General features: G+C 33.7%; 1 protein-coding gene across 1 annotated transcript in view; it reads left to right on the plus strand.

Moving 5' to 3' along the window:
- Nucleotides 1–17,962, plus strand: part of LOC150011473 (solute carrier organic anion transporter family member 1B3-like) — a 46,209-nt gene that overhangs the window by 12,444 nt on the left and 15,803 nt on the right. Inside the window, exons 3-10 of the mRNA XM_090275478.1 lie at nucleotides 1,379–1,520; nucleotides 3,911–4,043; nucleotides 7,598–7,719; nucleotides 9,218–9,361; nucleotides 9,548–9,646; nucleotides 12,354–12,596; nucleotides 15,897–16,061; nucleotides 17,383–17,578. Of these exons, the coding sequence (XP_090131604.1) occupies nucleotides 1,379–1,520; nucleotides 3,911–4,043; nucleotides 7,598–7,719; nucleotides 9,218–9,361; nucleotides 9,548–9,646; nucleotides 12,354–12,596; nucleotides 15,897–16,061; nucleotides 17,383–17,578 (1,244 nt within the window). The remainder of the gene's footprint in view (nucleotides 1–1,378; nucleotides 1,521–3,910; nucleotides 4,044–7,597; nucleotides 7,720–9,217; nucleotides 9,362–9,547; nucleotides 9,647–12,353; nucleotides 12,597–15,896; nucleotides 16,062–17,382; nucleotides 17,579–17,962) is intronic.

The raw sequence follows: 17,962 nt of genomic DNA on the forward strand, positions 1-17,962 counted from the left end.
ACAGATGATGTGTTGTGAAATTGTGCACCTGAAACCTATAGAATTTTGTTCACCAATGTCACCCCAATAAATTCAATGAAAAGGAAAAAAAAAAAAAACCTGGAATGCTAAAGGTCCAGCAAGAAGGCTGATGTAACTAGAGGGGAATGAGCAAGGACTGGAGTAATGGAAGATAAGATTGGAAAGGGAGAAAGGAGTGTTTGTAGGGAAGAGATATTCAGTAGGGGAGGCCAGATCATTTTGGGCCCTGCAGGCCACTGGAAAGACTAGATGTTACTCAGACTAAGATGGGAAGAAAAGGAGTGGTAGCATGATTTAATTTTCACTTTGGAAGAATTTTTCTAGCTTGTGTGTTGAGAAGAGATTATAGGGGGATGAGAACAGAAGCAGAAAGACCTAGTAGGAGGCTAATGGAAGAATCCAGACTAGACATGATGGTGAGGACCACTGGTAGTGTAGGAGGTAATAAGAAGTGCTTGTCTAAGTCAGCATGGCATGCTCTAAAAGAAAATCATAGACTCAGTGGCTTAAACAAGTTAAAAGTATTACTCACAGTTCTGGCGATTAGAAGTCTGAGATCAGGGTACTAACATGGTTGGGTTCTAGGAAGAACCCTCTTTCTCATTTTCAGATATTTATCTTTTTGCTGATTCTTCACATGTCAGAGGGAGAGAGAAAAGCAAACTCTTATAAGGACACTTATCCTATCATGAGGATTTCATGAACTGGATGGGGGATTCACAGATGCAGTTCATAATAAGACTAGATTTTCATACTGGAGGCAAAAGAAATTTACTTAGATATGAATGTGGGCTGTAAGAAGGATATCAATAAATTTTGTTGAAATTGAAATTAAGACATCTATAATCAATGAAGTTAAAAATCTTTTTTAGAACATTAAATACATTGCTTTTCTTCATTTTAATTTGGATTTCTCCGATAACAGTGGTGTTTAATAAATGAAAAAATTTCCATTTGCCAGCTGGCTTCCTGGAAATGCTGTGTTTGAGAATGTCTAACCATTACCCTCAAAGTTAGCCTATGATATTCATTTGGAAATAAATAATAGCTTATCTGCATGACCATCTCAGACATTATCTAGTTTTTTATAAATCAGCTAATAACATTAATTAAAAATACTGTCTATATTGCTCTAATAATCCGATGTTGTAATCATGTTAGAAAATGATGCTTTATCAGCATAGTGATGCCAACATTAAAAGGACTCAGAAGTACCACATGGCACAGAGGAAAGGTAGGTATATTTTTTATGATGAAATAATATTTTTAAGTAAAAAAAAGCTATTTTGATTCTATGAATATGTAAACATGCATTTCTATGACTAAGCATTTTTCCTTTTTCTTCTTTTTTCTTAAGATGTTCTTGGCAGCGCTCTCATTCAGCTTTATTGCTAAGGCGCTAGGTGGAGCCATTATGAAAAGTTCCATCACCCAGATAGAAAGGAGATTTGAGATACCATCTTCGGTCGCTGGCTTAATTGATGGAAGCTTTGAAATTGGTAATTTCTTTTTGATTACTACTTGATAGCCAGATTTGCACAGGTAAAAAATATACAAGGCCTCTAGCTGCTGTGGCTCAGTGGATTGAGCGTTGGCCTGCAAAACAAGTGTCACTGGTTCAATTCCCAGTCAGGGCACATGACTAGGTTTCACATCAAGTCCCCAGCTGGGGGTGCGAGTGAGAGGCCACCACACAGTGATGTTTCTCTCCCTCTCTTTCTCCTTTCCCCTCTCTCTAAAAATAAATAAATAAACAAACAAATAAATAATTTAAAATATATATATATTCATACGTACTCTATACCACTTGTTCACACCCATGGATAAATTTGCTCCCAGGGCCTGTTTGGCAATACCTGAAGACATTTTTGGTTGTCCTACCTGAGGACAACCAAAATGATAATGGCGTTTAGCAGAAAAGGCCAGGGATGCTGCTAAATATCCCACAATGCACAGGACAGTCCCCATAACAAAGAATGATCCATCCCAGAATATCAATAGTGCCGAGTTGAAAAACCCTGATCTACACAATCTTATTACTTGCAGACAAATACTTTTCAAGGCTTTATCTTCCCTCTCTCAAGATTCCCTAATCCAAAAAAAAAAAAAAATTGGAGAGAGAGTTCTGATTCTGATAATATGAAGAAGGAGAAACAGCTTTAAAGCAATCACTGTTAAGTTTCTACTGTTTAACTAGGTATAAAAAGTCTTTTTTTAGGGCCTTAAATATGTTACTTTGTTGTCTTCCTTTTGATTTGGATTTCTCTCATAGTAGTGATGTTTTTTATATCATTGCTGAACATTATTTTCTCTCATTTTACAAATTGGTAGCTCATTACCTCTGCCCATTTTTCCTTTTTTCCCACTGTTTAATAACTTAAAAGTACTCAAAAATTATGTCTGTTGTATAGATTACAAATATTTTCTACAATGTGTTGCTTATCTTTTTATTTAAAATGTTTAGTGGGTGTTTAAAAAGTAATCATGTAAAGGAAGATCATCTATATTTTTGTTATGTATTTTGCCTTTTTATGATTCAGAAGCTATTACACCCTAAAATAGCCTTCACTTTTTCACCTCCATGGTTTAATAAAACCATCTAAAATTTTAATTTTATTTACTATAAGCTTTAGATTCTAATTTATTGTATGCCTCTTTTTATTGAAAAATTGATTCTTAATATTGTTAAACCTTGTAGCTATTTAACAGTGAGTATTTGGACATGGTTCTACGTTTTACTGGTTTCTTTGCTTACCAGTGTTTCCTGATTCTTATGACTTAAGTCTAAAGATTATTTTCACAGTTACTTTCTCCAGAAATAATTGAACACGACATTTTCTGAGTCCTTTGTTTATTAGAATATGTATTTATTTTACTATCATGTTCAAGTGATAATTTGTCTGAGTGTAATTAAAAGTGAAAAATCTTTCTTTCTGTATTTTTCTTTAAGTTTTTCTTTCTAAAATTCTGTCTTTTTATCTTTATGTTTTAACAATATTTTTGGATGTTATCTCTCACCATATCAGGTCCCAACATATACATTTATAATACTTTTAATTTATAATAATTTATTATTCTTCTCTTAATTTTAGACTGCCAGTTCTTATTTTATGGATACCCATGTACCTCTAGAAATGCTAACTAGATTTTCTCAAAGTTTCTCCTTTTTTAAAGTTTTTTATATAACTGTTTCTTCATAGGTTACTTTATCTGCAAGTTCATTTTGGTCATGACTCCCTCCACTTGGAATGCTCTTCTTACCCTTTTTAATGTAAATAATTTTTACTCAAGATTAAATCCCAAGTGGTACCTCCAAGTAACTTTTCTAAAACCCTTACTTAAGATCCCCCTTTCTGTGGTCTAACAGCAACTCTATCTGTTTCTTTTTATTACTGCTATGTAAGTACATGGAGGACAGATATCATGGTTCATTCTTTTTTTATATTTCTGGATCCTAACACCATGGCAGGTACTTAACTGGAATTTAAAGAATGCTAAAGTGAATGAATAAATGCATGACTGAATACCTTTCCCTCAGGTCAGAAAGATTTTCTCCATCTTTCTCCATTCTAATACAATCCAGTTAACTCCAAATTCTTCAATAAAGTTTCGCTTCACTAATATTGCCAAGTAAGTCGAGTGCTTTCTTTTGTATCTGAAACCTATTCTACTTATTTTTAATATCATAAAACTTTACAGTGAGTAGTTTAATGTAAGTGAGTTTCATTTCTTCAATTAAACTGCATGGTCTTGGAGAGAAAGTACCATGTATTTGTATATGGTAGGCTCTATTTGTATTCATTCTGGGGCCTTCCATTCTACTGAACACAAAATTAGGCTCAGGATTTCCTATAGTGAATCATATAAAAATAATTTGTCCTCTTTCTAGGAAATTTGCTTGTGATTGTGTTTGTGAGTTACTTTGGATCCAAAGTACACAGACCAAGGATAATTGGAATTGGTTGCCTCATCATGGGTACTGGAAGTATTGTGACTGCTTTACCACATTTCTTCATGGGATAGTAAGTGCTAAACAGCTCTGTGCCATTAATTACCATTTACCTGTAAATTAATAGTAAAATTTCATTGTTTCCTTTTAAACAAGCTGTTGTTTTTTGGAAGATTACCCACAAAGTATGTGTAGAAATGAAGTTTATTTTTTAATGTAATAATAACTTTCTGCCTTATCCACTGTGCTTTGACTAAATGTAAAATATGAATAGCACTGATTAAGGTATACAGTTTCATCATAAAGAAATAAAAACCTCTGTGATTTTTTATAGCCATACTTTATAGAAGTATAACATATGTACTTCATGTCTTTGCCCACAAGATTTTATGTATTTAGTAAACTCCCCCACTCAACCTAGTGCAGTATGGGTTTTCCCATTACCAAATCCATTGAGAGTTCTTCCTAAGGTGACTGGGTAGTTAAGATTAGAGTCAAATATGAATGAGAGAAAATCTAAAGTAGGGATGGCTTAAATAAGCTGGTAGCTTGTTTTTTACACAAAAAAGTTAATATAGGTGTCCCAGGGATGGTAAGTTGCTACTTCTTTTTATCACATTGTTCTGCCTTGCATAGCCTCGCTGGGATGGTCCGAACTGTGGCAATGTGTTTCCAGGCCACAGGACAGAAGAAGGGAGGAACAAGAAGAAAGAGAATACACACAGCCTGGGGCTTAGAGAATACTTTCAGAGGCATAACACTCTTCCTGACTTTATATTGGCCAGACCTTTATTACATTTTACATCCAGATATAAATATATTGAAAAAATACTTTATTCCAGCCTGTAATACTACTAGCTAAAAATTCCACCTTCTATTACAACGGAAGCTGGCTGGTTTGGCTCAGTGGATTGAGCGTCGGCCTGCGAGCTAAGTGTCGCTGGTTCGATCTTCCAGTCAGGGCACATCAGAGAAGGAAAACTCTGACTCCAAAAAACCTCCGCTGCCTTGTGGCATACCTCTTCAGGGGAAAGGCTAAGGGAGTAAACCCCGACAGAAAATCCGGAGCCGGAGTCCCTAAGGCGGTTTGACGTTGTAGTCAACACCGGCAACTCCTGCGGCGCACCTGAAGCCAAGCTGTATTGACTCCGTCTTTCCCTTGGATCCTTCAGCTGCGAAGAGAGGGGGGGTCTGCTGCATGGGCAACAGCAGACCCTCCATATCACCCTGCCCAGGCTCTGTAGCTTCAGCTCCACTGGAGAGGACACTCCAGCGTCATCGCAAGATGTCGATTCAACACGGGAGGAGACAGATACCGTGTCACTCCCGAGTCGGACTGCACAGCCATTCTCGGCGGTGCAGATAGACTCTTGAGAAGCTACACCATCGTCTCTCGAGACGGACGGTTGCCGACAAAAAGATTACAACGGAAGGAGGGAAGAATGGGTATTTAGAGACAATGAGCAGTTTCTGTTCACATCATTACTTACCTATTCATTGCCAAATCCAATTGCCTTTGGTTATTATATAATTCCTTTTCTTTCCCCTGTATTTGGCCTTTTTAAGCACTTTCTTCTTCCTGATAGTTCTTCTGCTTTTCATTCTATCACTCGCTCTTGATTTGTTTCCTGTCTCTGTGGTTTCTTCATCATGTCCATCCTTTTGTTCTGCTGCTGAAACCATAATGTCAGTATCCCCTAAATTCTCTCTTCAATCTCCTTCACTTTTCATTCTATATTATGTGTATGGATTACTATGTATGCATTAAGTGCAACTATCACCTATACATGGTGGCTTTTTCTTACATTCAAGATCTGTAATCAACCAGCTCATGAGTATCTGAAAGTTAACATCTACAAACATTTCCCATCCATATATTAAAAACTGTATTTATATCTGTACCAAAATCAGCTCAGATCTTCCACATTCACTCTTTCAGTGATTCATATTTAAACACAAAGTAAGTTATACTAAAATCAAGGGATTTATCCTGACTTTTTCTTTATTTTAACACAAATGACCAATCGTCATGAGATCTTGCTTGTTCTATCTCTTATCTGTCAAAGTTGTACCATTCTTTCAGCCCCATCATCCCCAACCTACTCAAGGATTTTCTCCTTTCTGGCCTGGACATTTTGTCCCCAATCTAAATTCCATTCTAACTTATATTCTATATTAGAATATTCATTTAAAAAAACAAATTTACTTATTTTACTCCTGTTTGAAACTTCTAATTTTCTGAAAAGGTGTTTTTCAAACTTCAGGTTCTGAACCACTAGTGGACAAAAAATTAATTCAGATTAATTATTGAAACTAACAATAGAACAAGATCAAATAGAGTAAGATAGAATAGAAGAATGTACAATGTGAGTAGGAACAAATATTGTTTTGTGAAACTTTTGTTTTGGTTGTGCATATATTTGTTAGTGTATATATGTGTGTATATGTATATATTGTAGTTGTGATGCAAAATGCATTTCTTGCTATTGGTCATGGTCAAAAATACTAAATGCTTCTCACCTGTGGGTTAATATCAATTATAAATCCATTTATATACATGGGTTGTTCATTAATTTGATCCTTGGCTATCTTCCTGATTTCATCTTACACTGCTCCCTGTGACCGAGAACCACATTCTGGTCCTGCTCTTTTCCAAATGTGTCCTAATATGTCACACCTTTGCACATAGGGTTTCTTGTAATCTTGAATACTTTTAGTTGTTGTCTACCTATTAAACTCCTATCCGTATTCAAGATCCATCCACGTGTCATCCTCACTGGGACATCTCTAATCTACTCCCTCCACCACCCTTTTTACTTTGTGACAACTCAGAACTCAGTGTATTAAACTTATCATATATTTCATCATATATATGCTCATCTCAGAAAGTGTAAAATTCCTTGGGTACAAAAATTGGGTTTTATTTCTAGTTTTTTGTTTGTTTGTTTGTTTTGGAGCTGAGTATAATGTCTGGCATACAGTAGGCTGCCCTTGGAGCTCACGAGGTATATCAACATGTGATCTATTCTAGCTCTATTGCTGTTGTTCTTAAGGTCTTTGTCATAAAAGTTAAATGGACTAGAACTTTTTAAACTAAGATTTTAAGAGTCAGGCTTATGACAGTATGTGTATGTGTGTGTGTGTGTGTCTCTGAAAAAAAGCAGACAGATTATTAGTAGAAAATACAGATGAATTAGTGTGGATTATAGATTGATTTGGAAAACACTGCTCTAAAGTTTATTAAATGTTATGAAGTTTATCAAATATTCTAGATTGTGACTATCTTTGAAGATGATTCAAAGGGATAGAAGATACAGTTAGCAAGTATAACTGTAAAAAGCATAAAACCAAGATATTTCATATCTTGATTAGATTATAAGCAATCCTAGGGTGATAGCACAATGATATGACAATCCTTGCCTGGGGAGTAGTGAATGATATTTCTTACTGAACACTTGAATTTCACTTTTATCCATCACCTAAAATACAGGCTGAGAAGTTGACAAAGAGGATTCTGATCATTTGTAGAAGAGACTGGTGTATTTAAAGGGGAAAGTGTCTCTGTATTTCTGGAAATAGTATAAATATTCAGTAAACAAAAATTTAAATTTAGTGATGTTCTTACAGTTACAGGTATTCTAAAGAAACTTATATTAATCCATCAGAGAATTCAATGTCAGGCTTATCAACCTGTTTAACTAATCAAAATGCGTTACTCAATAAAACATCACCTGAGAGAGAAGAAAAAGGTAAGAATTGAATTGACACTAGTGAATATTAGTGTCATTAATATTCTAAAATTTATCAATTATTTACATCTGTAAATATGATTAGCAAAATTAATTTAAAATAGCAAAAACATTTGCATTTTATAATAGCATTTGTATATTACATATAAAGAGCTTTTAGAAATAATAGAAAGAGTAAAATATTTTGGTAGAAAATTGGCAAAGAATATATGCATTTAAAATAAAAAAGGAGGTGGCATAACTATGTAAAATGTAACTTTACTATTTATGAAAATGGCAAATTGTTACACCAATTAAAGATTTTTTACCTGTTACAATGCAAATGTATAATTACAAATTATAACATGTAAAATTACAAGTTTTAACACTAAGAATAGATTTTTCTGCCTATCAAGAAAAAATTAAAGTTAAATAGGGTAAAGGAAAAAGGCACATTTATGTGTTACTGGGAGCATATACATTTCTAACTCTTTTTGGAGGTTAATTTTCAATATAGTAAAGAACAAAATTATGAATATCTACTTAATTCAACAATTCTAACTTTTACTTATTTATCTTAAGAAAATAATCAGCATGCACAAGAATTGATTTATAGATATGGCATCCCTATTTAACAGAATAAAACATTAGAAATGTTTTGTGAGTGAAAAGTAAGAGATTGACTAAATAAATTATGAATTTTTTTTAGCACACTACTATGCTATCATTAAAAATGCTAAGTGAAATAAGACAAAGACAATTACCATATGAGTTCGCTTACATGTGGAATCTAAAGAACGAATAAACAAACAAAATTGGAACAGGCACATAGATCCAGAGAACAGACTGATGGTTGCCAGGAGGAAGGAGGACTAGAGGGCTGCTTGAAAAAGGTGAAGGAACTGAAAAGTACAGATTGGTAGATACAAAATAGTCATAGGAACGTAAAGTACAGCATTAGGAATATAGTCATTGTACTATGATAACTACAGCACCAGATGGGCACTGAAAATTTCTGGGGAATCACTTTGTAAAATACATGATTGTCTAACCACCAAGCTGTACACCTGAAATTAATTCAAAGTAATACTGAATGTCGACTGCAATTGAAAAATAAAATATATTCTTATGTAGAACACATCCTAATAACATGGGAAAATTATCATAATATGGCATTAAGTACTACAAAAGTAGGTTATAATAATAACTGGACATTTATATAATGAACACAAAGAATATTATACATATTTTACGTGCACTAAAAATGTGGAAGGTATATGAGTATACAAACCTTAGAAGTGGTTCTCTGTGTGTGGTTGAATTACTAATAATTTTTACTTGTTTTCTTTGTGCTTTTTTTATATTTTCAGATTCTGTAAAGTGAATATGAATCGCTCTTATAATTAGAAAAAAGTAAAAAAAAAATCTTAAATGGATTAGTCAAGGGGGTAATGTGGTTGAGGTTTTAATAGAAATGCTAAAATTAACTATTAAAATAAAACACTGTCTTGTCTCATAGGTTGGGAAAAGGAATCTGAGACATATGCATGGGTGTTTGTCCTAATGGGTAATTTGCTTCGTGGAATTGGGGAAACTCCCATACAACCCTTGGGGATTTCTTACTTGGATGATTTTGCTAAAGGAGAGTCTTCTTTTTATTTAGGTAATATCCAGAAAATATTAGATTTTATGATGACTTTATCTGTGTCTACCTTTCAAATAATAGTGTCCCTAAATTCATTCTTTTATTTATTAAAAATTTTATTGTGTAATGTTACTTTAAAAAACGTAGTAAATAAGAACCATGTATTTTTTTGCATCTTATAAAATTGTTTTATAATATTTTCAGGTAGTTTACTTGCAATAGCAATGATTGGTCCAATCCTTGGCTTTTCACTGGGATCTCTGTTTGCTAAAATGTACGTGGATATTGGATATGTAGATCTAAGTAAGTACAATCAGAACAAGGTAACATGATAATGCTTTTCAAGTACAGGATTCTTCCAAATAATTGAATTAACACTCAATAGTCCTTTGCTGACAATTTGTCAAAAGTTACAATTAGGAAATAAATGTATTAATAACCAGAATAAAAGTAAAGTTTAGCTCCTGTCTATACCTGGCTTTTACTGCTAAGTCTATAATAAAAATTATTTTTAATAAACTTGCTTAAGGTTACTTCATCCAAAATAATTGTAAACCTATCGCAGGTTTCTCAACTGTGCCCCATAGTAACACTTCCCTGCATTTATCCTTGGAAAAGCTTCTCTCCATTTTCTATGTGCATGATTCTTAGTCTTTTCCAAAATGTGGCTCCTGCTCAGAGAACACTTACTGTACTACTTCAAAGAAACCACACTTAACTGGCCCAAAGTTAAGTGCCTCTATTAGTGAACAAGAGCATGCCTTTATTGTTGCCCTTCTACAATGAGTCATAGACATCTGTGTGCTCACCGGACATCTCCTTTAGAACATATCAGAATAACCTCTGACTTAACATATACTAGTATTCATGTTTGTGAATAAACAGATCTTATTTTCTATCTCACCAGGACCTGAATAGATTTACAAAGAGATCAAAGGATTCATTTCCAAAATAGAGTAGCATTCAGTAGGCCAAAAATAACCACAACCTTGGAAGTGTTTTGTAATAACAAAGTGTAAGCAAGTACCTGTTAAAAAATGTTTTATTGCTTCTATTTTGGACATTTAAATTAGAGTCCAAATTCACATTCTGTTTACTTCTACTCATTCACCTCCATGTTCATCATAGTTTTTTTATCACAAAGAGTACAGGAACAAATTGTTAGAGTCTTTAGAATGATAGTTTGTAACATCTTTTCTGTAATCAGAAATCACAACTCACAATATTTTAGAATTCCTGGTGATTTCATTTATACCACTGAATGTTTAGACCTTATTATATCTCTTATTCAGTCTTGAGTATGATGTAAACATGTGATAAAATACATTTTGGCAAACTCTAGGGTCTAAAGGAGCCAAAGATATAACATAAGTGAGTCAGAAGTGTCAGATGTGGTAGTTAAACTGGGAAGAATTGGTGGTGAACTAACTGCCTTCCCCAGAACCCAAAAGCATGTGCACTACTCAGCCTCAACCTGTCCATTCCCTGAAGAAACTTGGACCCAACATTGACAAGATCTACTGATTGATTTTCAAGGAAAACCAGATTTTTTTGTATCATATTTTCATTTTTTAAGACAGTGTTTAAGCCAAGGAAAACACTTCGATAGCCCTAACCAATGTGGCTCAGTTGGTTGCGCATTGTCTTGCAAACCAAAAGGTGCTGGTTTGATTCCCAGTCAGGGCACATACCTGAGTTGTGGGTTCAGTCCCCAGGGCACACACAGTTGGGGCATATACAGTCAGGTGCCTACAACAGGCAACCAATCAATGTTCCCTCCCCCCCTCTCTTTCTCTGTCTTTTCCCCTCTCTCTAAAAATAAATAAATAAAATCTTTTAAAAAAAAGAAAAACATGTTGACTGGCCGTTTAGCTAAATTATGACTTCTAGTCTCTATATGTAGACCAGTGATAGAACAGGAAAAATGTTATCAAAATGATATTTCTGATAGATTATTAAATATTTAGTATGTATATGGAGTCACTGCTTTTACCACTCTCTTTCTAAAATCTGCCTGAGTTTCTGCTTATGAAACAACTTGATCAGTATTATGAAACAATATGACCATGTAAATCAGTTTTAAGCTTTGATCTGTGCATACTTGCAAGCTACTCCAATAAATAGAATGGATAATTACTTTTAATTTAATTTTTTTTCAATACCATTCTTCCCCCATCCCCTCTTCCACATTTATTTCTGTACAGTTTTAAATAAAGTCAATATTTTCTCATGTCATTAAATTTCCTGATAGATCAAAGTGTAGTGGTACCATTATCATGCTTCAGACTTCTATGGTGTGTATGTGTATGTGTGTGTTGTGCTTTCTTATTACTTTGAATGTTTACTTTATACTTACTGAAATAGCTCATTTATACTTGTTTAGATATAATGTTTACATCATACTCGTGCATGCCTTAAGGAAAAATATAATTTAAATAAAATAGTTAAATTATCCCTAAATTTTAGAGTCCAACTCTCCTGGTCAGATTTTTATTATGTGTTTACCTTCACTAATACCATCTTCAGTGTTGTCAAAGAGTTGGAAATGTAGATTCTTGTCAGGGGACGGTCTATGATTGGCTCTGAGAATTTCTTGCAAACTTCTGTAAATTTCATTGTTGGTGCTTTCTTAACCCTAGTAGATGGTGCCAATAGTTTTCAGACAGGTGCAGTGATTTTTATGTCTTCCATAATTGGTGCCTCAATGGTTTGCAGGCTTACATGTTCAATGATGGCATTGTCCAGTTACATCACCTGAAAAGCCACCAAGTTCACACTGGCTCAGGCAATGACATGATTGATTCCTGGACAATAGCAATTATATGATGTCATTAAATTTTAAACTTATCCTGATTTAAGAGATAACGTGTGAAAAAATAAGTGTCTCAGAACTGATAAAATATAGCTTATTTGTTTATCTATGGAAGAGAGCAATCATTATCCTTATTGCCCAAAATGTGCTGCTTTTTAAAGTAATTTTTTACTGTTTTCTTCTAATTCTTTATTATAGGCAGTATAAGAATAACTCCTAAGGACTCTCGTTGGGTTGGCGCTTGGTGGCTTGGTTTCCTTTTGGCTGGACTATTTTCCATTATTTCTTCCATACCATTTTTTTTCATACCCAAAAGCCTGGATAAACCACAGAAAGAAAGGAAAGTTTCAGTATCTTCACATGTGCTCAAAATAAATGAAGAAAGGAGTCAAATGGCTTGTCCAATCAACCATGGGAAAAATGTAACTGAAAATATAACTGGTAAGTATTTCATATTTATTGTCATTTGTTATTGTTACTCCCAGTGAAAGGGAGGAGTGAGTAGTCCAAAACAATGTCACACTCAAATCATCTAGAGTTAACTTTGTTCTGCACTGAATTTAGCTGAATTATTTTTCTAAGATTCCTACTAAGGTTAGTAAATATTTTCTGAACTCTTATCAACTCTTTGAAGAGAGGAAGACTAGGTTTGTAGTCTTTAGCAGGGAGAAACCAACCAAAGACTAAAAATATGTTACTTATAAACCAAAGAGTATATATTCATTTCAAAATAACCTGCTGTAAACAATGAGGATTAAAATGACTATTATAGTCCTTTCATCCTTCCACTCATTCACAAATAGTACCAGGCACTTTACTATGCCCTGGTGATAGGACAGTGCCTGTTTTCCTAGAATTAAAATCTAGTGGGTTGTACCAAAAAGCATATAGACAATTGCAATACAGTCTTTAAATACTATGGTAATGTTAGATATAAAAAATTACGAGTGTCTATAAATTGAGTAACTTAACTATTTTTAGGTGGAGAGGTGGAGTAAGGAGAAGGAAGTCAGAGGTTTCTCTCTAGACTATTAGAGTAATATTTTTTCTTTGTAATCATATAGAAAAAAAGTTTGCTTACCTCAATATTAAAAAAAGAAGTAGAAGCACCAGTAGTAGCTGAAATTATCAAAGTCAGTCATGTGAATGACAATCCTTCACCATTTGATGGTGCTGTCCTTTCAAACGTAAGCCCCGAGAGTTAATGGGGAGCAATTTAAGTCATCTGGAGAATGATCCAGAAGGAGTCACAGCAAGGTAGTTGAGACAAGGAGGTGTTAGTGCAGTTTCACATTGCACGGAAATGGTGAAATATAATAACCAAAGCAGGACAATGCTTAATCCCTTGACAACTTTTTCAAGTTGAAATGAATTAAATATCCTCAACTTCTCCCTCACATCAGTTCTTATACTCACTCACTTTATTGTTATATTCTCCTTTCTTTCAACTCTAATCCAAAAGCAATGGTGTGATGGAGACAGCTTCTCTTGGATTGTGAGAGATGACTGTTAATTTTGCAGCTACATTGGAAGCTTGAAACTGGCAATTGTGGGAGAATTTACCACCATTTATTACTGAGTAAACTGGGAAATACTACAAATCAGGCTTTCTTTCCCCAAGAGTAAGTTAAGCATTTACCAGCACACCACTGAGTTAGAGGTTTCTGAAATTTAACATGCACACTAAAAATAGTACACCAATAAAGTTTTACTTGATCTACACTGTTTCCACTCTACCAAATCAACTCCATGAAAACCAGGCAAAGAAAGAAAAATACCATATGATATCACCTAATACCGGAAACAAAAGAATAACATAAACAAACAAACTAGGACAATGAGCAGAATAACAGTGAATAGGGGGGAGGGGGGCGGGAGAGAAGGGGGATAAGTAAGGGAAGGGTTTAGTCAAGGAACGTGTATAAATGACTCATGGACATGGACAACGGGGAGGGATATGATTGTGGGAGAAGGGGTGGGCTGGGTAAGGGGGAGGAATGGGGGAAAAATGGGACAACTGTAATTGAAAAACCAAAAAATAAAAGAAAAAAGAAAAATAGTGGATTGGTTAAACCCAAAAGGAACATGACTGACTGTGAGCCCAAAGAGAATGGAGAGGATAATGAATATGCAAAGATAAGACAAGTATAAACATCATCTGTGTTATCAACTGTGTTTGTAAGATAGTGACCAGAATAATAAAGAGGTCCTTAATTATGTGCTGTTATGAATAGATAAAATAACTAAGAACACTTAGAAAAAAACAAAATTGGATTTGTTCTGTATGTTTTTGAATAGAAATAAGACTAACTTGTTAGAAAGAAATATTTCAGTTCATTACAAAAAAAAAAAAATCATGAACAATAAGAATTGGCCAAAAAAGGAGCAAATTTCTTTCTGAGGGCATTTGCTTAATATCACTTGACTTGTTTATTAATCCAATTACTGAGGATATATTGTGGATCATGATTGTGTGGAAGTTCAGACTAGGCAACATCCAAGTTCCCACGCACCCCAAAAATTCAACGATTTGTTGAACACTTCCGCTCCATTTTTTTGACCCAGTGTCACAGCTTATTTAGGATGTCTCACTAGTCAGTGGTCCTCCTGACTGAGGAGTCCCATGAGAAAAGGTTAGCACTTTGGCCTGACAATTTTAAATATTATTTATTCCAGTTATAAATTTTCTTTTCTTTTTTTCCTCTTCTACATTCTTTGCCCGAACTCTCCTTTCTCCTTATAGCAGATAAAACTATTTTTTAGTTGCTGTTGGAAAGAAGGCTTTATTCGGACCATGTCTAATGAAAACTTTTAGTGATCTACAGAGCAAGATCTTTCAAAGCCCGTCATCCATTTCTCAATAACTATACCTGGTTCTGTCTTTTTAGACTCTTCTTGTCTCCTGTTTTTCTAAGTAGCTCCTTCCACTTTTAATTGCCAATTCAGCTGTTTGACCTCTTAATCACAGACCCAGATCACATAATTCTCGCCATGGACAAAAGTTATGAATTTGTTACACATCTATTTGTAGGCACAGGTGGTGTACTGTGATTGTCATAATATAAGCTGAGACATGTCATTATTACCTGCCTCTCCTTGCACCTTAAGAAAGGTAATATATAATACTGCCAGGTTCACTGAGGCAGTAGTTTATGGTAGAAAAACTGTATATCAAAAAACAAGAGATCTGTTTCTTGGCACTAAATTGATCTTCATGATTTTTTAATCTTAGTCTACTTATTTCTGTGAGCTTTGGATTATATTATCACTAGATAAATTTATATTTAATAATCATATCATTAATATAATAATTACATCATTAAGTGCTAATAAATAAGAGACATTGCACATCTTATTCATTTTTATTTCTTGAACACATAGCATATTGCCTGGTACCCAGTTGAAAACCAAATACTTTTTGAATGAGTAAATAAATAAATGGTGTATGTAGTTGTATGGTAGAGTGGCAAAAATAACCAAATAAAATGTGAACCAAGCAAGTTGCAGATGGAATATATATATAACCCCATTTAGGTAAAATGAACTAAATAAATATTAATGTATGTATGGAAAAATTGAAGTAATAATTTAAAAATTATTGCTAGGATTGCAGGTATTCTGACTTTCTAATGTCACATATTTATATAATTTTAAATGTGATATAACATATTTATAATATTAATATATTAATATATATTCAAGTTAAGTTATTCTATTTTCTATATATTTATGTTTTTATAGGTTTTTTCCAGTCCTTAAAGAGCATCCTTACCAATCCTTTATATGTTTTGTTTTTGTTTGTGTCATTGGCAAAATCCAGTTCCTATATTGGTATTATTACTTACGTCTTCAAGTACATAGAACAACAGTATGATAAGTCAGCATCGGAAGCTAACTTTGTGATTGGTAAGATACATTGTTCATGTTTGCTTGATAAGCAATATACTACCAAGTAACTGAGTTCCAAGTAATGTTCTGTTGTGATGGCAATTACATATTTTAGTAAATATAATATCAATTTACTTTTACAAATCTCAAATTTGTCTATCTTGTGATATTATCATTGTTCTGTATTTGAAGTGACATCTCATATTATATTTGAATAAATTTTTGAAGAAAAAACTGCATATAAATGGAACATTTAGACACAGCATCTTCACAATTGAATCTTATAATTTAGTGCTGAGATCCAGAGACAAAGCCTTTTGTGATGTAATCATACTTCCATAACTCATGGACTTTGAAACAGGACCCCGCTACTTACAAAAAATAGAACAGTGATGTTTCCCAAAGAAAAACAATTTAAACATGTCATTGATGTCTTCATAATTCAAAACAATATCATAGTATAGAGAGGTTTTTTATGCTACAATATTCAATTACCAAGGCATAGTGAGACTTGCTTATGAAGGAAAGGTTTTCTTACATCACTCTTCCCCTACACCCAATATAATATAAAATTCTTAAGAGCAGTACATTATCCAGTACAGTGCCCAGCACATTTTAGAAACTTAATATATATTTGATAAATTAAATTGAATTTTTCAAGTGGTATGTGAGGTCATAAATAAACAAGAAAATAATTATTATGTATTATGCTCATATTGAATTTGAGATAAAATTTTGAAGTGTATGAGTTAAATTTGACTCCCAATAATTTTCCCAGCTCAAATTTTTTGTTAGAGCGGTCTTCATATTTAATGATTCTTGCAGTGCAATGAAATGAAAACTTGTAAGAGGGATCAATAATTTTTAATACTGTTTATCATGTCAAGGTATATCTGTTTTTGAATTAATAAAAAATAGATATTAATTCAAGTATTCAATTCTAAAGTACTGGGAAAATTTGAAGTATTTTTAAGAATTGAAACTCTTCATTTTGAGAAGCTGTAAAGGTCTTTCGGTGGTAGGACAAAAGTCTCATAGGCAGTAAAATGATGTTTTGTTGATTTTCAGGGTGAAATAGCATCTCATAGAAACCATCTTTTCAGATATACAAATATTCTCAGTCTCTGAATTTTGCTTTTGGGAAAACCAAACCCTCAGCATTGTCAGGAAGAAATCATTTTTATCTCTCCCATAAGGTGTACTGGTTGCCTGACTCTATCCAGGCCTGCCATTCTTAAGTAATAAGATTATAATAAATTTGATTGACATACACTGTGTTTCATATGTAAAGACATTTCATAATAAGTGTATATAATCACAATTTTTCTTTTATTTCTAGGAATCATAACCATTCCAACTATTGCAACTGGAATGTTTGCAGGAGGATATATCATAAAAAAATTCAAATTTACCTTGCTTGGAATTGCCAAATATTTACTTTGTATCAATATTTTGACCTTCACACTAACCCTGTTAAATTTTGCACTCTTCTGTGAAAGCAAATCAGTTGCCGGCCTCACCTTGACCTATGATGGGTTTGTATATATCAATATAGAATTCCACAATGTATTAACCATCTAATGTAAAAGACTGCAAGGAAAACAAGGTAGATGACAATTTTAACTAAGCTTTTCTTTTTTTTCATTTATTTGTTTTTAGAGAGAGGGGAAGAGAGGGAGAAAGAGAGGGAGAGAAACATCAATGTGTGGTGGCCTCTCGCATGCCCCAACTGGGGACCTGGTGCAACCCAGGCATGTGCCCTGACTGGGAATCGAACCAGCGACAGTTGGTTCACAGGCCAGCGCTCAATCCACTGAGCCACACCAGCCAGGGCTAAGCTTTTTTTTTTTAACTGAAAGAAATTTCAACTTACAAATTTTTAAAACATTCGTTTTTTTAAGATTTAGAAAAACTCTCTA

This window comes from Furipterus horrens, unplaced genomic scaffold, assembly GCF_987537825.1.
Source record: "Furipterus horrens unplaced genomic scaffold, mFurHor1.1.pri manual_scaffold_4, whole genome shotgun sequence".
NCBI lineage: Eukaryota > Metazoa > Chordata > Mammalia > Chiroptera > Furipteridae > Furipterus > Furipterus horrens.